This window comes from Catharus ustulatus, chromosome 2 (genome assembly GCF_009819885.2).
Source record: "Catharus ustulatus isolate bCatUst1 chromosome 2, bCatUst1.pri.v2, whole genome shotgun sequence".
NCBI lineage: Eukaryota > Metazoa > Chordata > Aves > Passeriformes > Turdidae > Catharus > Catharus ustulatus.
In genome coordinates this window covers 116,124,290-116,148,853 of record NC_046222.1, presented here as the reverse complement: position 1 = coordinate 116,148,853, position 24,564 = coordinate 116,124,290, and the positions used below count along the sequence as shown (strand labels likewise).

The 24,564-nt window shown below is 41.8% G+C and overlaps 1 protein-coding gene across 4 annotated transcripts in view; it reads left to right on the top strand.

The window, feature by feature from the left end:
- Positions 1-24,564, top strand: part of SRPX (sushi repeat containing protein X-linked) — a 41,683-nt gene that overhangs the window by 5,387 nt on the left and 11,732 nt on the right. The window contains exons 1-4 of one of the 4 annotated variants that reach the window (XM_033053541.1): positions 13,529-13,610; positions 16,884-16,943; positions 22,537-22,728; positions 23,339-23,515. In XM_033053541.1, the coding sequence (XP_032909432.1) occupies positions 13,541-13,610; positions 16,884-16,943; positions 22,537-22,728; positions 23,339-23,515 (499 nt within the window). In that variant the 5' untranslated portion in view covers positions 13,529-13,540. Of the gene's footprint in view, positions 1-13,527; positions 13,611-16,883; positions 16,944-22,536; positions 22,729-23,338; positions 23,516-24,564 lie in introns of those variants that run through there. The other 3 variants (XM_033053542.2, XM_033053543.1, XM_033053544.1) reach the window with 3 other exon arrangements.

The window sequence follows — 24,564 nt, the reverse complement described above, 5'->3', positions numbered from 1 at the left end:
GGTTTCCCCAAGTTAATACATATTGCAAGCACAGCTTTGCCAATATTTTCCATTGATTTGCCTGAACAATCTTGACGAGATTCCATTGTGCCTGAGGAAATAAATGGTATCTTTGGCATGTACATACCACAGAAATGAGGAAGGAGTGGTTACACAGAGAGTAAAGCTCTGTCAAATGCAGCATCAGGATGATAAGAAATCCTTCCCCAATCCACCATTACCTCTAAATGGTGTTTCTTGGCAGCTGCAGGAATTTTTCCTGGGAGAAATGTCTAAAATTACATTTCTTCATTTCTCTGAAGATGGAGGGAGAATGCTTTTGGCATGGGAGCGTGTTAAGAACCTGCTAGTAGCTTGCAGAAATGAGTCTGTCCGAATACTCTGGTGCTGGACTACTGTTAAAAGGAATTTTTTCTGCTGAAAGGCTTATTTGGGGAGAAAGTGTTGCTTGTGAGTTTTGGTTTGTTTCCTTAACACAAGTTACTAGTCTGGCTGGCTGGCACTTATCATCAGCCCTCTTGATTTTATTTTTAGTGCTGTTTTTGTGCTTTTCCTCTAGCACTTAGCTGATGCTACCTTGGAAAGGCAGCTACTTTGCCTTCCTTCATCCTGTCATTCTTCCCAGCAGTATCTCTTAATTTGATTGCTTTTGGGATCTGTGTATTCCCTCCAGGAAATATTAGGCAGCTGTGGCCTGTTGCTGGTCCTGGTGGACTCCATGTTCTCCTCATGGCTGTCCAGGAGATTTCCAAAACAGCTTTCTCCCAAACCTATTTTGCATTGCTGGAAACATCCACTCTTTTTCAGAATGTTATCCAAGAAGATAACATTCTTCTTCCCCCTGTTATCCAAAAGGAGGCAGTCAGAGAACTGCTGAGATGCTTGGATATTCATAAATCCATGGGACCTGATGGGATCCATCCCAGGGTGATGGGGAGCTGGGGTTGTTTAGCCTGGAGAAAAGGAGACCCAGAGGTGACGATATCACTTTCTACAACTCCCTGAAACGTGGTTGCAGTCAGGTGAGGGTTGTTCTCTTTATTCAGGCAGCAACTGACAGTGAGAGGACACAGTCTCAAGCTGCATCAAGGGAAAATTTGGTTGGAAATTAGGAAAAAGTTTTTCACAGAAAGAGTGATAAAGTACTGGAATGGTCTGCCCAGGAAGGTGGTGAAATCACCATCCCTGGATGTGTTTAAAAAAAGATTGCATGTGGCACTTGGTGCCATGGTCTAGTTGAGGTGTTAGGGCATGGGTTGGACTCGGTGATCTTGAAGGTCTCTTCCAACCCAGTGATTCTGTGAATTCTGTGAATTCTCTCACCTGGGCAGCAGCTTCAGCTCTTGGCTACTCTCCTGCTTGTGTATTTTAACTAACCCCTGGCGTCTGAGGTAGGCTGCCCAGCTGTTCTGCCTTCCCCTGAGTGAGCATCCCTGGCTCCCTGGGTGTGAGTTAACACAGTGTTTTCCATGGGATCACAAGGCTCAGGGAAAAGGGAAGCCTGCTAGCCAATTCAGGACGTGATTCCCATAAATTTTTCTTGGATGTTCTCCTGTGCTCTCTTGTGCTATGTAATGTGAAATAAGCACTGAGGGTGGGACCCATCTTGCTGCTCTGGATGGTGCTGTTCCTTCCAGCCTTCTGCATGCCTTCACTGCCCTCGTTTTGTGTGTTGAACGTTGGCTCACTATTTGGGAAGAGCTGGCAGCATGCAGGGCAAATTACAGGCTGGGAGAGGGAAACACCTCCAGCCATGTCAGAGTGCTGAGATTCTGCCAGGCTGTGCAGCTCAAGCTGGGGATGGCTGGACATTTTTGGCAAAGGTTATTTGCCATTTGAGCAGATTGAGTTTGTGTAACTTCATGCTTTTTTGCTTGCTCAGTGAAAATATGTCTTCAGCTAAGGACAGATGACATCTGTGGGGTTTAGATGGGCTGCTCTGAAAGACCAAGTTTTGCTGCCTGATGCATAGACCTGAAAAACAAAGAATGCTTGAAATTTTGCATATTTTGGGTTGTTCTTGTGGGACACTAACAGGTCATTATGAGCTGTTTTTGAGGAAAGAAAAGAAGACCCAGAACTGAAATATGCAGGATATGTATCATAAAGATTCTTGATTGCATTCATTTATTTGAAACTGGTGAATAAATACCTCCATATGGATTTATACATCTTTGATTTATATAGTCTTTGATTTGTGATGTGCAGCTGTGACCTTCAGGGAGACACAGAAGAAACTTCTGCAGTTTTGCAGTAAAATATATAACATTAAATTTTATGTTAGTGCTGTCACTTGCTTCAGATCTTGCAGTAGATAAAAATATGCATGTGTGAGAGTACTGCACATGTACAGATCAGATGATTTAGCAGTTTTATAAGTTAATCTTGTTTTGAAGATTCTGAAATTACTGTGGTGTTGATATGGAAGGAAACCCTTTCTGTCCTGTTGTGTAAAATTTCAAATTTGTCACAACTCTGAATAGACACATTTCCTTATAATTTGAGCAGCGTGATTGAAGACACCTGATTTTTTTCTTCCCTACTTCTCGCCCTCTTCTTGTTCTTTTGAGAAAATGCCATTGTTATTTAGGGTACTGAATTTAGATGTGTTGCACATCCATTCACCAAGAATAGCACTGCAGTTTGGAAGTAGTGCTGTATTCAGGCCTCTGCAGCCATGCCATGCTGTGCTGCATGGTTTTCTCAAAGCCTGCACTTAACCAGTGTGGGCTGGCAACATGAGCCACTCAGCAAAATCTGTCTCCTTTTAGCTGTGTCTTCAGAGTTTTAACCTGCCAGGGTCTGTGGTCCATCCTGGTGTCCCTCAGAGATCTTTTGTCAGGCTCCCTGATGCTGACTGGCCAGACAGGGGAAGATGCTGCTTTCAACTCCTGCCTCAGTTAAACTGTGAGCCCGTGCCTGTTTAGAGTTTTCTTTGGCGCTGTCAACTTCAGGGCAATGCACTCAAATGTAATTACTCAATTCGAGTCTGCTTGAGTCCATCCACTGTGGCTTTCTAGTTATACTGTGTGATTTGTTAGTAAAAGAGCCCAAAATCAACATGGCTCTGTACAGCTGTTCCTGAAGTTTAAAATCATGTTGGCTTGAAGACATTCCAAACTGCCCAGGTACAGATACCGGAAACATTACACCTGGTGCTGAGTTATAGTCATAGTGAAATGTATAAATAAGAAAACCATCCCAACAAATATTATTAAAGTCTTTCCCATACTTTTCTGGGAAAGGAATGGATGTGAGTGTCCTGTGCTGAAAGCAGGTACCTTTCTATTACTGTAGTAAGAAAAAAAACCAGATGACTTACTGAAAGTGTTTCCTGTGAAGCCATCTGACTGGTAGTTTGCTTCAGCTTTGCAGCACTGATTTTTTTTTTTGTCACATGAAGGCAGCTGTATCTGCATCCCTTTGTGATATGGTTTGTCCAGAGAGCTTTGGCTGAAAACATTCATTGAGCTGCAGTTATTGCCAGTGCACCATATGGAATAACACTATGTGTATGTATTTGGCTATGGAAATGTTACAGGTGGCTTTTGTGTCTCTTTGGAGCTGAAAAGGGGTGAGCTGGACCTGCCTGTGACTCTGGGCTTTCCTGTGTGCTCTTCTTGCCTGTATTTCCACTGCTCTCCTTATTGCTTCAGTAGAAGCTTCTGGAGGTGCATCTGTTTCAGTGGGTGTTGGGAACCATATTTTGAGTTCCTTGTTGGTACTTGACATTTATTATAATGAGGTAGGAAATACACGTCTGGGAGGAGCAGGAGATAACCATAACTGGAAACTTGCTTTGACTTGGCGTTTAGGGAAATTTCCAGTCAAATACATGAAATCCTGAGTGGTTCTTTTAATAAGGGAAGGCAGCATTTGTAGGAATGCCAGCAGTGCTGTTGGTGTGTCACTGACACCTCTTTGTTTCACCAGCACTCTGGAAGCTGCAGTGTTTGACTGTCTGACAGCTTGTCATTTTTTTGGAAATTGGAACACCTGAACTGTGTTTTGGCTCTGTTTTTAGGAGAAGTGTTTCTGGTTGGGGATTCTGTACCTCTCTCCAACTGCATGTCAAAACCAAGAATATTAAACTGTACCTTTAGATGTCTTCAAGGCATTTCACACCTCTTGGATACCAGTAAAGCATGAGACACACACTGCAGCCCTTTAAGTTCTTTTGTTCTGTTCTTATCCAAACCATTCTTTTGCAGTATTTTTGTCTGCCATATTGTAGGCAAATCGTTAATATGTGTCATACTTACAAAATCACTCAGACATTTTAGCAATAATATGCATTAAAAACTATAAATATTTTGTGTGTAATAAAAGGCAGCTTTTAACTCCTCAGAAAGATATTATTGATTTAGAGCTAATTTTCCTATTGGAAGTGTAAATTGGTTTGCTGAAACAGATCAGTCCAAAGGAATTGAAAGTCCTCCGTCTGAGTTAGAAAATATTTCCGTATTTGCAAGCCCATCACAAGGAGTATGGGGTTAGATTTATTTGCAGTGGGTGAATGCTGTCTCTAAAGCACAATCCTGGTCTGTGTTTACTATTCTGCCATTAACAAAGTTTCTCTTACTGCACAAAGACCATGGGAAGCCAGGACAGGGAACAGAAAAAAATTGTGCTTGTAGTATGTGACACATGAGAATAAACTAAAGTAGTATTAATAATGGATTTTGTGGTGTACATGGTGCTCAGGGTTCCAGTTCTCAGGAAGCCATGCTCTCCAAAATATTCTTGGCCTTTCTTGTATGAAGGCACCATGGTAAGTGGGACTGACAAATGGCAACAGAAGTGCACAAAGGGAAAACAAAAGTAAGACCTAATGTCTGCAAAGATGAATAATTTAAATAAAGTTCAGCTGGCAAGCCCTGTGCACCAGTTCCATTCAACAAACTCATTGCCCTCCTCCCAAGCCGTTTTCAGACCTGATGCAGAAACTCATGTTTTGTATTATAAACATTTCTTTTAAAACCATGCTATTCAATTCCTAGTCACCTCTCATTTCCAATGTGGAAAGAGCTGTGAGGAATCCCTGCCACTGCAGTGAGGTGTTTCCTGTGTGTGTTTGGAGCAGGGGATGGGAAGGCTTGGCAGGCACCACGGTGCACAGCAGCTCACAAGTTCAGACAGGACTGCAGCTCTTTTGGGCTTTTACTTGTCAGCCACCTGCATGAGAGTGCTCCAGCCCTGTTACAAGCTCCTGAGAAATTCTGACAGCTGGAGCAAGCTCTCATCAGGCAGCTGGCTGATGGACTGCTCCTGCTGACAGCTCCTTGCCAAGGCAGCAGGCTGTCGAGGGATGGTTGAAACAAGCTGTACTGTATCTGCTTTTTCCCAGAGTGAGCTGTGTTACTGTCAGGTGCTGCTGGAGGTTGCCCTTGGCCTGTTTTCTCACTGGCAAATGTTGATTTTGTCTCAGGTTGCTGTTGAATCCTTACTAGTAAGAGCCTGTGACTGCAGAGGGGCAGAGTGGTGAGAGGCAAGGGACTGGGGAGCTGCCATGTGTGCCTGGTCTGACCCTCTGCCCTCTGCCAGGACTTCCTGCCAAACATAACATCCCATTTTCCTCGATGTAATGAGGCCAGTGCAGGTCTGTGGTAATAACAGCAAGGGAGTGATGCTTGATTGTCTTTTGCACACAAGACACACCACACTGTGGAACTGACTGTACAGTATGTTTCTAATTTTTTTGTGTGTTACAGTAAAATTTCATAAATTATGGAGAGGAATCAAGTCAGAAGCACATTTTTAGATAGGCAGCTGTGTGTATCCTTTGGTTATTTGGTCTGTCTGCAGTGGAAATCCACGTCAAATCTTTGAGCATTTTTAACAGCATGGGATCAGATGTGCAAAGGGAGGGTGAGAGCATTACATTCAGGAACGTGAGCACTTGATTTTATGCTTGTGTCTGGGTGGTCAAAATCATTAGGTTTTTTGCAAAAACTAAAAAAAAGAAGTTATTTTTCTATGAAATGAGTGGACAGGGATTTCCCTCAGCAGCCCAGAGGCATGAGCAGAGCTGGGACAGGGATCAGCTCTGGCTGCAGGGACAGGGGCACCCCGAGGCCAAGCTCCTGTCAGGGCTGGAGCTGCTGAGAGCATTATGGGTAGTGATACCTCTCACATGTTTGAGTAAAATTCCACATTATTTACACTGTATTAACTCTCATTAACAATTTAGGCAGTGGTTTCATTTTTCCATGAGAACTATTCCCAGCTTTGTACCTTTTCTGTGGATTGTTTTTTCCCCAATGTGTTTGACATGCTCCCATTTTACATCCATATCTCTGGTTCAGATTGGCAGATTTGCAGGTTGTCAGTCTGCTTTTAATGGCAAGCCCTGAACCTCACAAGTCACTTTCTCAGACTTGGAGGCTTCTGTGAGGAGGAAAGAGTGAGAAATACAGTGGCACCTCAGTCCTACCATTCTGAGGCAAACTGATCTTTGGTGTATGTTTCAGTGTCTTTGACCAGTGTAATATTTTGACACTCAGAAGAAACTGGTGTAACAAGAATGCCAACAAGTCTGTACATCTGTTATTTAAAAATATCTGTTCTACTGCAAGTTTCTCTTGTTTGTTTTTGTTGGTTTTTTCTAACAACCTTTAGTTGTCATCTTCAGGATGTTTATGAAATTTGAGAATTTTTTCAGTACCAAATTGATTTTGTGGAAACTAGAATTCATACAACTGCCTGTTTATTAAAGGATAATATTCTAATTATGTTAAGTGAACCCTGACCTTGGTAATTTGAAGCTGTCTGCCCGCTTTGCTTTCTGCAGCTGGTCATTCCTGCCAGATATTGTTCATCAATCCCTGCATACCAGCCTGCCCTTCATGAAAGGGACCCAGAGTGTGGCCATCCTTAGGTGATGTAGCTGCACCAAATACAGCACAGATTCACATTTCCCTGCTTTGCTCTGCAGCTTCTCAGCACACTGTCCTGATGTCAGGAGGCTGGGGCTGGACCTGCCACTGCATTTTTAGGAGCTGAAGGAAACAGGACATCATCATCTTTCTTGCTGAGGACCATGTGCTGGCTGTACCTTTTGTAAAACCTGCAAGTTGGCTGTGTACGTGTTCCTCTTCTTTCCAGAAGAGGTTTAATCACACCTAACAGCATTGTCCGAATATTTCTTGAGCTCTGTCAGGCTGGTGTTGTGACCACTGTCCTGGGGAGCCTGTGCCAGTGCCCAAACACCCTGTGGGGGAAGAACCTTTTCCTGATAGCCAACCCAAACCTGCCCTGACACAGCTTCGGGCCATTCCCTCTGTCCTGTCACTGTCACACAGAGCAGAGATCAGTGCCTGTCCTTTGTCTGTCCCTCACAGGAAGTTGTGACTGCACTGAGGTTTGCCCTCAGTCTCCTCCAGGCTGAACAAACCAAGTGCCCTCAGCCCCTCCTCACACGGATTCCCCTCTACACCCTTCTCCATCGTTTTAGCCTCCTTTGGACACTCTCTAATAGCTTTATATCTTTTTTACATTGTGGTGCCCCCTACAGTGTGTATCGTCAGTGAAGCTGGATCTTTTAAGGCAATACCCTCTCAAATGACCTTGGTAACCTTTCCTCTTTCAGAAGGAAATTTGTTTACCCTCTTGATTTTGATGGAAGTGAGAATATTCTCCTGATGGGATTTACCACTGACATAAATATTAATGAAAAAAGAGCAAGGGTTTGAAGAGACTGTCTCAAATGTTCCTTTAAAATCTAATCAGCATTATTTTTATGCTGGCTCTGTGAAAAGAACTTTTGACTCTACCTTAGGATATGATTAACATTGATTATTTTAAACAAAAGGAGCAAGCCACTTCTCATAAATTGGTTTCTACAACTTCTGTACATTTGGCTATATTAAATACTGTTTGTTGTGAGGCTGGTTTTAATACTATTCTTTGTAAATAAATTAAATTCCTGTCTCCTGAGTATTGACAGCAGTTGCTTTTTTTCCTTCAATTATTGGTTTGCTATTAAATTTGAAGCTCTTTTATATTTTTTTTTTTAAATTTGAGTTCCACCCATTTTTCTGTTGTCTTTGCTCAGATTTTGTCCTGTTGACTGCTCTACTTCCCCTGGAGTTATTTCTTCAGCTGTTCCTCACTGGTGTAATGCCTACTTGTTCTCTACCCTTGCAAAGCACTAGTAAAGCATGCATAGAAGTAGTCCTGGCATCCTTAAAGTCCTTTTTTTCTTCAAAGAAGGGTGCTCACTGCCAGCTTAGAGTTTGTAGTGTTTCTGTGTTGCTTCTGAGACTCTGTGACTCCACTTACGAAAGAGCAGGAGGAGATCACTGTCAGTAGCATCACATTTTTCCACTCCCCTTCTGTTTCTAGGAACTTGTTGGAGAGTTTCCTATGGATTTACAGGCAGCCCCTGATGCTAGTTTTCAAGTGTTGGTGTAGTGTCTGACACTTCAAGCTGAGATTTTTTTTCATAGGGAGCCTTTCTTTTAGTCTGCTCATAAAATTTAAAAAATCTTTTTTAAATGGCAAAGCTTTAGAAATAATATGTCTTAAGGATAAAAGCCCCAGTGTATCTGGTACTGTGTTTTTAAAACTCAGAAACTGAGATGTGCCAATTTCCAGTGTCAGCATTAAAAGGAAAAAAAGAAAAAACATTATTCCATCTGCCACTGATTCAGAATAGATCAGGATTAGTTTTCAATCTCCTCCTTTGGAAAGTTATCCAAAGTCCACTGGAACTTGTCATTAGAGAGACTTTCAGCTTAAATGATCTTTATGTAATTAAACAGTCACTAGTAGTTCTACCTCTTTTCAGTCTCTTATTGGCCTTCTATAGTGACTTCTGTTTTTCCATGTTTTCAATGTGCTCCTAAAATGTAGGCCTATGTTAAAGACTCTAAATATCTTAAGGTAAGGGGAAAAACCTATACTGGAGTATGTTCACAGGAATTATTTCTCTTTTGTCCCCTCAAAGTCACTCCCTTCGCAGAAGTGAGAGTGCACTCCTGACTGCAGTGATGATGAGTAGGGTATGGAATAACCACAGAGACACTGCGCCAGGCTCTGAGCCCTCACAGCCCCTGCAGGAAAAAGCCTTTGCAGAGCCTCTTGGAGTTTGTCAGACACACAGTGCAAATGCTTCTATATAAAACATTCTTCTGTATCCATGGATAACCCCCTAGCTGCTGTACCCCTGTTGAAGGCATAGCCAGAGTTCAGGCATAGCAGGAAAGCACAGACACATCTGTGTTCAGGATAACAAACATATTTTGCAGTATGCAGCTAAAAATCTGTGTTTTGTGTAAATGTAATGCAGTGCTTACCTTCCTTAAATCTATCAATTAAAGGATGCACATTTTGTTCAGCTGAATTAATTTGCATTTTAGTGTTTATGACACTTTTCATCCTTCCTCTGTTAACAGCCTGTGACGGTTTCTGATCATAAAGAGATACTGCCACTAAATTTTTTAGCATTATTTATTGAGGAGTGCCTTAATCACAAAATCAGTCTTTGAATTCCTCTGGTCTCTTCCTTGTTAGTCTCCTGCTGGCATAACTAGGTGCCTGTCCAAATGATCACTGACTTCTTTTGTTTGCCTGTCTCTTCAGAGTTTTTATTTTGTTTTGCTGTATTTTACTTTATTGAAAGATCCTTGTTCAGCCCTTTGAAAGGGAGGAAAGTTGCTTTTGGACCTTCTCTTGACAGCTTAAAAAATCATGGAAGCTAACCTTTTCCTTTTCTTCTGCTCCTCCCTATTTAAAATTGTGGGCAAACAAAACAAACAAACAAAAGCCAACTCACTGGTTCAGGCTGAAAATCAGTATCACTTGAGGGCACTATTCATGTGTGTAGTGTCCAGAATCTTCCCTATGAGCCAAGCCCCCAGCTTGAGCCCATCTTCTTGATGAACCATCGTGGCACCTTGTGGCTCATTCTGCTCAGCAACCAAGGGAACATGCCTTCTGTAGGAAACAAAGAAAACTCATAATTTTCTTGAAGTTGTACCAATGATAACTCCTAGGTGTATCCTTTTTGACCTTTTCAGCTTCCTTTTTTTTCCCTGCAGTAATTAACACTATTTCGATAGCAGAGGCCTTTTAGCCATATATTTCACTATTTTTTCCTACATTTTCTTCAGTTTTCTGCTGAAAACCCAATATGTTGATATGTATATTTGATAACTTGAAACTAAATCCTCACTTTCAATTGAATCACCCAAAATGTCACATCACAAGAGCAATTCAGGGCAAACTAGAATTTCCAGAATTAGGATTCTGGAATTTTCTTTAGAATTTCAAGAATTTGTATTCTGGAAATGCCTCATTTGTTTTCATTGAATATAAGGACACCATTTTAATGAGGTTTTTTGTTTGTTTGTTTTGTTTTGTTTTTTTAACAGCTTCAAGTAAATAGTATTTTAAAAACAACCTTTGGCCATTTAAGTGTGTAAACTCCAGCATTTGAACATACTGCTCATTCTGACACTAAACACATGACTACAGTGAAAGAAAATTCATTTGCAATGGTGCAGGGTATCCAGGAGCAGCCTGGGACTGCACTGAGGTTCCTGGATCATATGGATGTGTTGGCAGAGGGATTTGTAGCTTCTTGTTATGTCTGCCAGCTTTCCCTTGACTGCAGCTGTGTTACAGGACTTCTGCCTGCATTGACTCAGAGCCACTTGAGCCACTTCCATTTCTTATTGCCAGTCTGGAGTGGGGAAAATAAACCAAAATCAGCGGTGGAAAGTGTTTTGCTTTGGTTTTGCTGTATCTAAGATATCTATGTGTGTCCATAAAAGGAAGCAGAGTTCAGTTGTATTTTAGAGCTTTTCTGGACTAGCATTAACCTTTGTACCCATGCAGTTTCCATCCCAGCACTGACTTTTCTGAGAGTAAACTGCTTGGGCATGGCTACCTGCTTCTGGGTGTGGGACTTCACTGAAGTGAAGGAAACGCCTTGAGCCTGGAGTAGTGCTTAATTTGTTACACAGTATTTGCTAACACGTGAAACAAGTTTTATTTTGTTAGCTGCCTTCTATGCAAAGCAGTGGCTCTCTCAACATGTAATCAATCTGTTTGGAAACACCTTCATGGCTTGGTGTCAGCTGCAGTGTTTCTTCATTGGGTCACAGATGGCAAGGGAGAAGGAAGGAGATTATCTTTTGGGAAAAGATGCCTGCATTTTCCTAATCCAATTCATGATTTCTGTGTAATTGGGTGGTTTTACCTCACAAAGCATAAGCTACTGCTGGCATGCAAACTCTGACCTCTTTTGAGCTTGATAATTCTGAAGCTTTCTGTTCTGCATTTCAGTTGTGCTTTGATTGTGACTTTGAAAGAGCTGTTCTTTGATGGGATCTTGTATGAGGCATCTCTCTTGAAGCAAGTTAAAACCTGTGCGCTAAAACACGGTGTTTGCATCTTAATCAATACTGAGAGACAGTGAATTCATCTGTGTACAGCCCTGAGGGGAACTTCTTGGTGTAGGATTACTTTTGTGCCTGAAAGACTGTACACCTGCAAGGAATAGAAGCACAGCAGTGGACTGGAGCTTGTGGCTGTGCATGGAAACTCAAATCTGTGCTATACACCTGTGTATTTCCATATGTATGAGCAGGGAAATGCCTAAACATCTCTGGAAGTTAATGGGCTAATAAGCTGCACACAGGATTATTAACTTGGTTGGCATTCAGAAACATGCCCTGATTTTCTTGATATCCTCTGATTCTCAGTTGAGCACAACTGTTGCTAATTAATGGTTGTGTTTCAATTCTTTAAGGTCCATTCCAACCCAAACCATTCTATGATTGTAGGATTTCTACAACAAAACTATATATATATGTATTAAGCTTCACAGACCAGATGCAACAAAACATCTAATTGTGCAGTCAGTTTTTAAACAAATACTGAGATCCCATCAAAGCAAATGGTTTTTTAACATGAGCTTTGGAGACCTCTGGGGTGTAATGTTCAGCCAGTAAAGAATGAGATGAAAAACCCAGCTTTCCATTTTTAGTACCATCATAAAAATGAGTGCAAGTATTTTTACACACAAAATGTGAACATCATGACCATTTTGTGCCTTTTCTGCCCCATCATGTGCTTCTTCCAGACTTCTGAGGTCTTAGAGTGACCTTAGCCCTGCCATGCTCCAAGAAACTCTTCAGGTTGCTGTAGTAGAGCTAAGGTTTTAAATTCACATATTTGATGTGGTACATATTTGATATGCCTTCAGGTACTGTGGAATGTAAAACTCTGAGGCAAAACATTGGGGGAACTAAATCCAGATGTCACAGACTTACTGGTGGAAACTGGTCATTCTCTTCTTATGCATGGTTAAACTGATGAACTTTTTGAAAATGGAAGGAATTCCCAAGCACTTTTTCTCTGATTTGAAGGACAGGTTAAATGTGAAAGGAGCTTTCTCTTTCCTCCCAGTATCAAGAGTTGCCAGTGCTGGCAGACTACAGAAGATGCCACCTAGGTTTGTTTAATTAATGTTGTTTCTGTGTGCTTAAGTGTCATTATAGTTTTGAGATGGCTTTTGTTTTGGTTTGGTTTTTTGTTTGTTTGTTTTTCATTTTGCTCTCTTCTTTTTGTTATTCTGTGAAAGCTGCCATGCAGCTAAAATTAGCTATTATTGCTGTATTGTTAGGTTTTTTGCTGTTCTCCATTTCCCAGCAGCATTAAAAAAGTTGGAAATGTGGTGATCTTTGCACTATAGGCTGGGGGCAGAGTGGCTGGAAAGGTGCCTGGAGGAAAAGGAGCTGAGGTGCTGGCCAGCAGTGGCTGAACACGAGCCAGGTGTGCCCAGGTGGGCAGGGAGGCCAATGGCACCTGGCCTGGATCAGGATCAGCAGGGCAGTGACCATCCCATCCTGGGCTCTGTGGGGCCACCCCTCGAGTGCTGTGCACAGTTCTGGGCCCCACAGTTCAGGAAGGACAGCGAGGGGCTGGAGCTGTCCGGGGAAGGGAACTGAGCTGGGAAGGGGCACAAGTCCTGTGAGGAGCGGCTGGGAGAGCTGGGTCCAGCCTGGAGTAAAGGAGCTCAGCAGGCACCTTACTGCTCTCTACAACCCCTGAAAGGAGGGTGCAGCAAAACGAGGGCTGGTCTCTTCCACCAGACAAGTGGTGGGATGAGAGGACGTGGTCTTAAGCTGCACCAGGGCAGGAACATTAAGAATAATTTTTTTTTTTTTCATTGAAAGGGTGATGCCACATCAGAAAGGGCAGTCCAGTGAGGTGGGGGAGTCACTCTCCCAGCAGGTCTTTAACTCGGTGCCGTGTTGTAGTTGACATGGTCGTCATGATCTCAGATGTCTTTTCCTACCTAGCTGATTCTGTGATGCTGTGGGGATAGATCTGGACACCGCAGCCCCGGCACAGCACCCCAAAGGCCCCAGCTCCTTCCCGGGAGGCGAGGCGGGGCCGGGCAGCGGGAGGAGGAGACTCCGGCGGCGCCGGGAGCGCTCGGAGAATGTCCCCGTCCCACTCCTCCTCCTCCTGCTGCTGCCGCCCCTTGGCCGCTGTGCAGCCCGGGGCGGGCAGAGGCGCCGTGTGGAGCATGGGGAGCTGCTGGCTGCGCCTCGCCGCGCTGCTCGCCCTGGGCGCCCGGGCCAGCCTAGAGTACGAGGGTGAGGAGGGGGAGGAAGGGGCGGCGGGGCCGGGCCGGGGAGCGGGGCCGGGCCGGGGCCGCTGCACTCAGTTCTGGCTTGGAGATGTCAGCACCGAGCTCTGCTTTCCCCACGAGTCATGTTCACGGCTGCTTGCCGTGCCGGTACTTTGCAGTGGCATAAGGCTGTGCTTTCTCAGAATCTCCCTTCAACGTTCTTGCCAGGAATATTAGCCGCCAAATTATCCATGAGTTTAGCAGCATGAAAAGTACGCTAAGGTGGACAGAGTGATGAGTTACGAGCCCTGTTTCCTGACACTTTCCTCAAGTGCTCTTTGGGGTAAGGTTGGTTTACAGAGGTTTAAAATATGGGCTTATACCCGAAAAAATGATTGTTGTAAAATGATTTTCCAAAATGTCTCTTTTTAATACTCCACTAAACCAAGTTTCTTAAGTACACATCTTGGTATCTTCCAAATACCTGCTGGTTATTGACTCAACCACTTCACTGGGCAGCCTGTTCCAATGCTTTTGACAGCCCTTTCAGTGAAGAAGTTTTTCCTAATAGCTATTTTAAACTTCTCTTTGCCCAGCCTGAGGCTGTTTTCTGTCTCTCATCCTGTTGGTTATTACGTACCTGGGAGAAGATACTCCCCACCTGGCTCCAGCATCTTTTCAGGAAGTTGGGGAGAGTGGTGAGCCTCCTTTTCTCTGGGTTTAACAACTCTAAGCTCCCTCAGCAATTCCTTCTAGGACTTGTGTTCCAGAAGCCGAGCTGTTGAAAGGCAGTAAACTGAAAAGTTTCAGCTTGGTTTAATGTGCTATACTGTTGTTGCCTATAGTTTACTTTAAGTTAAACTAAGAGAGGTAATAATTCTTATGTGAGTCCTGGGAAAGCAAGTGTTGGTAGCTCTTCTGCCTCTTGTGTGTCAGATTCCTTCTTTTACTCTGTTACAAAGGATTTATAGCATGTGAAGTGTGTTCATGTGTATGCAGTGCCTGGCTTGGCACTATGTTCTTGTGCCCTGATCTTACCATCAGATGTGTACAAATGAACCTTTGCAACAGACTTTTATTTTGTGAATGAAGAATTTTTTTTTCTGACATAGACAGAATCCTGTAAATCCATAGCTGAATCTTAAAATAAAAGTGTTAATTCATGTGTTTTGCTTGACATCTGCCAGAACAAAGTCCACAGCTGTTTTTGGCAGGAGCCTTCTATATCCTGAGCTGTGGTAATTTTAGCATTTCCAACACAGAACAATGCTTTGTCCTTACGTGGCTTGGTAGCCAGTTTTGAATGTATGTGAAGCAGAGACACTTGGATTTGTGGCTCCCCAAGCCAAGCCTGTTGTGGTTATTAAGAAAACATTGATTGTTACAAAAGAGACCTGACTCACTTCTCATTTTGAGCTAGAAAATGAGCTGGAAATGAGAGATGTCAAGCTCTACCAAGAGAGCCTTGTTTCAGGGCAGAAGTAGTGAATAACTCTTTATGGCCAGTTTTTCTTAGAAAACTTTCAAAAGCACTTAATTGTTTCTTGTCTAAGGAGAGGCAAATGCATAAGAGTTCACATAATTCTGAGATTTACTAATTTTAAATGCTAAAATCACTCCATTTTAGTGATACTAGTGATAACACTGCATTAGTGTTATCACTAATAATTGGACAATTATTAGTGATAACACTGAGGTAAAAGTTTTAAAACCTTTAAAGTGAGTAATTAGCTAAGAGTATTCCAATTTCTGGCAGAAAAATTGATGCTTAGAGAGGTGTTCATTTGCATATCAAGGTCTTCCTAAAACCCTCAGGGATCACAGCTTGCTCTTTTTGCTATGCAGTTAGATTTCAAGTGCAAAAAAGTTTCGTTTTATGTTCAGAAGTCTCTCAGATGTCAGTGTTTAGGTGTCAAAATTGAATGTCAACAGTAAATATTAAAAAAATCTAGGGAAATTATTCTAAGTGATAAAAATACTTTGTTGTGTATAAATCCCTCAGTTTCAGAGGAGAAGTAGTTTGGAAATTCTTCAGATCCCAGCTCAAACTGGTGGAGGGATTCCCAGTGATCTAGTGCTGGGGAAGATCCTCCCCTGGAGCAGCTGCAGATACATAGCTGAGTTTTCTTGAGTCTGGTAGAGTAAGAAATCAAGTCTCACCATTTTCTGGGCAGATATTTTGGGGTTTTTTTAAAACAAGAAATGCAGTCTGTTGACAGATGTTGGCAGAAATCAAACTCGTGGGTCTGATTTCTGCTGAACACTTGTATGCCTTGCACATGGAATCATTGAGCTTATTGAATTAAATAATTTTGTCTAACTTTAAGCAGCAGCTTGCACAGACATAGTCTCAGACATCAACAAATGGCATGAAATAACCCCAAATGCTGTGATTTGAGGTAACATGTGAGCAGCTCCTGTGGCCCCTGAGTACCTGCCTATTGCATGCAAGGTTTTTAAAAGGATATTTCAAAGGGGGAATTTGTATGAGCCCTTCTTTGTAGAAAAGATTTATCTAGAATTTAGAGTAGGCTTCATGCTCTGAAGTTGCTAATCTTAATTAAGTGTTGTTTAGGGAATTTTGAAGATTTTCTTGCCAACTGCTTTGTTTCATTGATGAATTATTTGAGTAGTAGTGCTCCAACTGGTTTCCGGTTTTTAGAAGCAACTTCTATGTTTATTTTAAGTTTTCAGCCATTGCTCAGGGTTTTAAAAGTATGGATATTTGTTGTCTCTTTATTTGATCAGCACCAGAAGAACACTTGAAAACAAACTGTGATTTTGATTTGAGTGTAACTTGTTTTGTACCTCAGTGTCTTGTTCTTGGTGTGAGGATCTTCCAGGTCATTAAGGGTGGTTATATTTGAGTTATTTACATTTTACTTTTGCTGTTGGGCCTGATGACTGTTAACAGCCATTGACACTATGGAGCCACTTTATAGTGAAACCTCTGATTGGGCCCTTCACCTGTACCTGCTCTCTCTGCCCAGCAGATCACCTGCATGGGATGTGGGCTCTCTGTTATAGAGCTGTACCTTGGCACATGCCACTTAACATTGCACAACTCTATTCTAGGAGAAATTTAGTGATTCACTTGATTATCAAATCGATTTGCCCCTTCCAAATTCACTATAAAGTGGGTCTGCTATGACTCTGAGCTTCAGAGAAACTCCTGCTGATGACATTGCATAGATTATTGCATCCTAATCTTGCATGTCTTTTCTCAAAGCTTTCTTTTATTTTTAATTTTCATTTCCTTTCTTGCTGCAGTTTTTTTTTCTCTCATTTTGTATTGTAGGATCCGGATATTCAGCCCTTGAAGATGATGAGGATGTTTATGCACGCAATAGATACAGAGGTGAATGCTTTGCTTATGTGCTAAAGAGGATCAACTGCTTGCTGACAGAAAGCTTCATTCTTTTTTCTTTTCATGGATTTTACAATCTTGGTGATCCAACTCCATGGTTTTTCTCATGGATATTTAGATCAAGATTTAATTTCTGCTGTTTTTAACAATGGAAATTAGACCAAATATTGATCTCAACTCTTTCATGCTCCCAAGTAAGTAACTTTTACATTGCCTTTGCTCCTGGGAGAGCAGGTTGTTGAATTATGAAAATCAGGAAGAACTTCTCTTTCTTATCCATACATGCTAACAAAACCATCAGTGATAAGCTGACTCAAAACCTGGGCTTACTGATGGTAATGTATAGAAGTACATGCAAGAGAACTTGATTTTCATTGCTATTTTCTTTCCATAAAATTGCTTGCATTTCAGGTTAACCTACTACCTGAAGTACCAACTGAAGTGTGTTTAACAAATGCATGTGTGCATTCCAAAATCAAATTATGTAGCTGGATGAGTGAATGGACTGGCATGTTTATAAAGCAAATTTGGTTTTTCTTCCCTATTCTGGAAGACTTTGCCATTCAGCAAGAGTGAGAAGTTTTTTGCTACTACCAGTAAATCTTCCATTTGCTGTATCAATTTTCTAAAGAGTTTGCTTTTGTCTTAATATCATTCTCCTCTGCCAAAATCCCTCAGAAGCCTAGACATTAAAGAAACATAGCATTTAATTTATCATTTAATGGTAACTGTGTTTCTTTTTAGTAAATTAATTTATGGACATACTAGATTTGTCATCCTTTTGATTACTTGAAAATACTGGTCATTGGTGTCTTGTTGTACATTATTGATTGTCTGCAAAGAATCAATGGGCCATGTGAGAGGTAAGTTATAAAATAATTCAGGCATTTATGAACAGCCAAGGGGAAAGCACAGCTTTTATGGCTATGTTGCTGTTTTCATAAATGTCTCATCTTCCTCCCAGTAAAATTCTCAAGTATAACATTTTGCTTTCAAACATGTGCACAAATAATTCTCTAAAGCTTTATTTAGGTTAAGTCATTTTTCTTTGCCTTTTAACATCTGGTCCTCTGCAGACACACTGAAAAAGAACTCAGAGATCATGAAGATAAATCAATGCCAATTCATGCCAGGCAGGCAAGTAATTAAAATGTGGATTCTGTGTAAATTCCTTTTGTATGGTGATCCAAAATGGATTTTACTCATGTCAGCCAAAATGTCACCAGGGTAAGTGAAACATAATGACTCGTTCACACAGATATTGAAAACTGCCCCAAGTTTGGAAGCACTACTGCTAAATGTTGAGGAGCAGACAATGTGAATCTAAGAGTACAAAGCATTGGAACAGAAAAGGCTGATTCTTCATTAGCATATTTCTTTATGTTGGTTTTGGGGGGAAGGAGATGGAGAAAGACAAAGCAGGGAAAAATGGTCTGTGTAGCAATCTTCAGAACTTCTCCTCAGATGTGCAGTCCAGCATTTTGGGTGTGGCTCATTTCTTAGCAAATAAAATTTACCAATAACAGGAACTGAATGGATTTTTGAAATTGATATTCCCATGTGTAAGCAGCATTGTTTTGTTTTTTCTTTCTACACATGTGCAAGAGAGCACACAGACTCATCCTCTTTGACATCTGCAAACAAAACATTGCAGTTAACTGGCAGGGGTGAAAATCAGCCTCCTACTAAACCCTTTTGTCTTTATCTGGATGTTTTCCCACTTGTTCAGCTTTCCAGAGAAACATGGCCAAGATTTTCTGTGCCTACAGCATTTTAAAGGAGTTTTTCCCTTCCTCTCTGGTGAACTATCAGCTGGTATAGCAGCAAGCAAGCTGGTCACTTGGCATGCTGTTTGTGAAGGAAGGGCTCAGCTGAGGCTGGAGTTTAAACAGGACCAAGAGGCTGGAGGAGATGATGCTCTAAAAAGTGTTTTCCTCCTGCCACTGGGCATCTTTAGTCATGTTTCATGAGGAAAAGTTTCCTGAATACAGAAATTGCTGTGTTCATCACAGCTCCAGTGCCACTGCTCTGATGATCCTCATTGCTAATATGTTTTCTCAGATGCTGTGATGATCAAGCAGTATCCATAGCTCTAAAGGCAAACATTGGGGTTTCAACTATTTCTGTTTGCTGCCTGTTTTCCAGTGGTTTCAAACACGGGATTGAGACTCTGGAATGTTTTACTAAGTGAAAATTCAGGCTATTGCTGAGGGACGTTTTAGTTCTTTTTTGTGCTGAAGCGCAAACTTTCTATTAAACAAAAAAACAGTTTTAGATACCAGTCCTGGTACTTAAAAACTCAAATTTCAGTTGGTTGAACAGAGGCTAGTATAGATGGTGAGGTTCAAGAAAAGGTGTCTGGGAAACCTCTAACTTTTATAATCCCCAAAGCCTTGAGGACCATGGCTGATCTTGCCTTGAGTCAGGGAACAGCTTGTGTAACCCTTTGGGGCCTCACACAAACCTAATATTCCACAAATGCTCTGTGTAGCTGTTTAGCCTTTGAAAATCAATATGTGCCTTCACTTTAAAATAAACAAACTTTGATCTAAGTCTTTTTTGTATTGTTTGATGTGCTTTTCAAGTTAGCTGGGTTTTTTTCCAGCAGTATCACTTGGTCTAACCCCCAGTATTTGTAAATGGCTTGTAAACCCTGCCTCACCCACTTTCTTCTTATCACAATCAGTTCTAGAGTAAGCATTGTCATGTTTTTAATCAAACAGATGTTCTTCATAAGCTCTTCAAGTTATCTGCATCCAAAAGCATGTTAGCTTTTGTTTTTCTTTCTGGCAGAATCATTTGGTCCAGTGTAAGATGCATTTTGCCCTCTTCTAAAAACTTGGTTTGTTTCTCCCTGTAAACCACTGTAGCTGCAACAACACTATAGGAAAAAGCTTTTACTTTTTCAGTATTGTGTTTGTGCATTCAACTGCATTTTTTACTTGTTAGCTACCCTTTTTTTAATATATGTATATGGGTAGCTGTTTACTCAAGTCAGGTGTGTTTGTAAAACCACAAAAATTTGCAGAAAAACTCAAAGCAATTTGCAATACCTGAAACAGCTTCTTTGCCCTCTTTATTTTATTTTTATTAGTCTCTTGATCATGTTGCAAAGCTTATTTGTCTTAACACCCTTTACAAAGGAAGTCAGCAATGTGCATTTGGAGTTTATACATGTGGAAAACCCAGGGCATAAATGTCTTGAACTAATTTGCTGAAGGATTACATAACTGGCTGGGGTGAAAACTCAGCCCAAGTGAGTTTTCATCCACCCAGTCCTGCCTGTGCAGGCAGTGTTTTCTTACTAACTTCAGGTTTAAACCCTTCTGCAGAAAATCTGAGGCCTACTTCTTAGTTAAGGAGATCTTAAAATCTTGGATGTGTAGATAGATTAAGTGTAAGGTCTCAGGGCATGGGAAGAACAAGTGGGACAGAAAAGCTGGAGAGTTTGGGTGTGAGACCACTGAAGCAGAGATTATGGGAAAAGCTCAGGAGTAGGAGGATTTCTCCAGGAGGTGAATGAGACAGAGGCTGTAAATCCAAGATGTGGCTTCCCCCAGAGAGGTTGGAGGTGGTGCCTGAGACTGCCCCAGCAGCCCTGGGCTGGCAGTTAAGGAGGCAGAGCTGGGTGTTGGCATCACTCATTTTTTCAGCAGTTGATTTCTGTTCCCATTAGCTCACACTCCTCGTCTGTTGTCTCGGCTTTAATTTGTTGCCCGACAAGCAGGAAGAATGGGAGCCACTGTGATACAGCCTCTCAACAATATGGCCCTAGTCAGTGGATGTGGGGATTTTTTAAGTGTGTTGTGGGAACTGTGGAATAGAGATTAGGGTGAAGGACAGGAAGTAGTTCTAAAAAAATCAAACCCCCAAACCAAAATCCACCCTCCACCAAAGCACTTTGCATAATTGTATGGTAAAGAGCAGGGGATGTATTTGACATTGAGAAAACAGACATGTAGGTGGGAGGAAGCAGAGCTGGGATGATTGTGTGACTGAAACAAAAAGCTGAACTGTACTCTACCTTAACGTGATGGGTGCTGTTAGAGTGTCCTGCTTGTGTCCTGTGCCTCAATTACTGTGTATTTGGTGACACTGGGAATAATTTCACCCACACATCTTTGTAAAGGATTTTTGCTTATATTGGTGAAAGATAAAAATAAGTATATCACAGTACAACTGCTTCAGAACTGGACTAGTCTAGAGGAAATGTGCCCTTGGTCTAGGCAAAAGATTGATAATTAGTCTCTGATTTTAGTCTGCAGATGCTGTTTGTGTTTACTCAGGACCAGCACTGCAAAATCCAATTGTAAAGTGTATTATTAAAGTGTATTCCATTGAGAAAGTGTAAGTATGTCCTAGAGACACAGCACACCGAATATAAATATTCCATATACAAGAAATTCTGTATTGATTGTTGTTTATTTATGTGTGGAGCTGATCCAACTAGTTTGGAAAAATGTATTTAATAACTATGGGAATTTAGGAAGTAGTGAAGATCTACCAAACATGATCTAGAAATTTTTTTTAGTGTTGTTTGTGACTTTCTAAGTATGAAGGCTAAAACTCACGTGTGTTGTTTGTATAGGGTTTTTTTCCACCTTTCTTGCAAAATTAAAATGTTTCTTCTTGCTCCTCCCTCATGTCACACATTGTCACAAAGGATTTCAGGATTTGTCATCTTTCCCTTTTTGCTTGGCAATCCCTCCCTTCCTCTCTCTCTCCTCTCCCAATAGATGCTTTTCAAATCTTGGAGCTGAGAAAGGGGCAGGCTTAGTCACTCCTTGTGTGGGAGACTCCTACTGAGGAGCTGCCTGCTTGCTTGGTGCAGCCTGTTATCAAAGCTAAACAAAGGATGTGAAACTTTGGCTGGGAAGGGAAGTCTGTCCTTGATACTGTTCTCATCAGCACCACAGTGTGGTGACAAATCCTCACAAGATGGGGGTACCCATATCCTGAATATTTTACAGCCTAGCCCTGGTTATAAAGGTTAATAAAGGTTCAGTGTGACACATTGGCAAGATGATTTATGTAGTTGGTATCTTCTAACTGTGAGAGAGCTTGAACCATTGCTGAGTTTTACAAGGCACAGATTATTATGGAAGCAGAGCTTAATTTTTTTAATGAGCACTAAACTAAATGTGGAAAGCTGACAACTGCAGCTAGACCAAGATGTTCCTGATGCAAACTTCTCTTATCAAAGAGCAGTTAGATGTGTCTGCTTAAAAACAAGAGGGAAAAACAGCCCAGTTGTCATCAAACTGCCCACATGGTGGCACACTTATTCCGTGGACAAAAAACATAGTAAAACCCCACCTGCCCTCCCAACCCCTCCGATGTAATGGCTACAATCTTTATTGTTTGTCATAAAAAAAGAACTTCCAGTCTTCAGTGGGCTGACCTCCTCATGTGTGTGTACCTCTGCAGTGTTCTCCACTTTAAAGATTAGAGGCTTTTTATATAAGAAGGTTTTTTCCTTTTCTTCTCTGTGACCTTGATTAAGCAAAGTGATTTTATGTTTGTTGTCTGAACCTTCACATTTTTCTAATTGCTATGTGTGGGGTTTTTTTCTTCTCTGTGCCAGAAACACCGTGGTGCTCCCCCCTTAAAGTGAAACATGGTTATGCAAACTGCAGGACTCCTCAAGGGGAATATTACAAGAATGTGTTGGGCACAAGATGCGATATTCACTGTCAGAAAGGCTACGAGCTGCATGGCCCTCACCAGCTCATTTGTCAGTCGAGCAAACGCTGGTCTGGGAAGGTGCTGTGCAAACGTAAGTGGTTGCAAAATATCTGTGTGTGACTTGTGCTCCAGGTTCAGACAATAAATCCTTATTTGCCATTGAAACTGATCTTTGGATTGCTTTTATTTTTTCTTTTAATGGTTGGCAGTGTGCTTGGATATGTAGATTAGTTTGTTGTTGAGGATCTCACAGAGGTACATGACATGACAGGCATGTCAGTGGTACAGACGCTCTTGGCAGATAGGGAGTATTTTATCAATGTGAGATTTTGATTTGTGGGAATAGTATTATGACAGAGCCATAAAGCTGTGTTAAAATACTGCCCATCTTAGACTTTCTAAGTTGGCACAATTCGTACCAGGTGTCTAAATGGGTCTTACAATAAAACATTTTCTAAGAAGAGAGGAATAGATACTTTGTCATCCCTTCTCTCATATAAATATTGTATCAGGCCAGTAACACTTATGTAGAGTTAAATTTGAAATGCAACTGCTGAGAAAGTGTGGAAAAACCTCACATGGAACAAGACTTTCTCCCACTTGTTTGCCAGCTGTGTTTTTATTTCTGTATAATACCCCATATGTGCATTACTGTAAAGGGCAGGTAGCAGGTTTCCAGAAGTCTTTGTTTCCTTTTCCAGAAAAGCGTTGCCCTACCCTGTCCATGCCGACCAACGGGGGCTTCAAGTGTTTGGATGGTGCCTACTTTGGCTCCAGGTGTGAGTACTACTGCTCCCCAGGGTACCAGCTGAAGGGGGACCGCATCGTCACCTGCATGGACAGCAAAGCCTGGAGCGGCCGGCCGGCAGCCTGCGTCGGTGAGTGGGGTGTTGGCTCTGCACCCTCAGGTACCTGCTGTTGGAGTCAGGGAGTCTGGGGTCTCTGAATTCTTCAGAGAGAAATCAGAGTGCAGGGGTTGAATTAAAGCCTTTGGATGAAGTATATTAAACCACTTACACGTAGTAGAGGTGTAAGTTGAAGTTTTAGGATAAGTAAGTGTGTCAGTAAGTTTTAGAATGAGCTCTAGTGCTTTTAGTGAGTGAAAGGGTTCAGATGCCAGAGTAGAAGTGTCAGTTCTAGTGAAAGTTAAAAAACATACTGATGTTTTCAGTGGAGGCTCCAGGAGCGTAGTTTTAGACATAATGGAGCTACAGTAAGAATATTGCTGACATTTTTCAGATAGAACAAGATAGACTGTATGTGTAGTTTATACGTAACCTGGCATGCTAAAAAACTAGAATTCTAAGGAATTAACTCCTAGGTTAAGGAGTGGTGGTCTGAGTTTGTGTCTTAGCTTGTTGGTATGATTCTGTATAAGAGCATGCGCTGGGGAGAGCTGATGCTTTTGCCTTTTTGCTTTTGCCTTTTTGCTTTTGCCTTTTTGCTTTTGCCTTTTTGCTTTTGCCTTTTTGCTTTTGCTTTGCTTGCTTGCTACCATCATCAACACCCGAGAAGAAGACAGGAGCTGTGGCAGCAACATCAGCCCCACCGGGACCTCTGGGAGCAGCTTCTGCTTCTATTTGGGACTCTATGTCAAAACTTAGCATGGGCTTTAATGTCTGTGACTGTGCCTTTGAGACTGACGTGCTTCTGCAGTAAACAACTTTTTAGCAACTATCAGCTGCTTTGCTCGTTTAAGAAGGAAACCTGACATAGTTGGTGCTCCGAGTAAAGGAGATTTAACTCTGCAATCTGCCATAGCCCAAGTCCTGCACACACAAATTCCAAAAAGCCTTTATCCAGTTGATGGGGAGAAAAAGCAACTGCTCCTCTTAAGGAAGCAGAGAACCAAGGGTGCAAGGTTCTGTCACTCAGTACTCTCAGTCCAGCCAAGCATTACCACTTGAGTAGAGATGAGTCTGGTGTA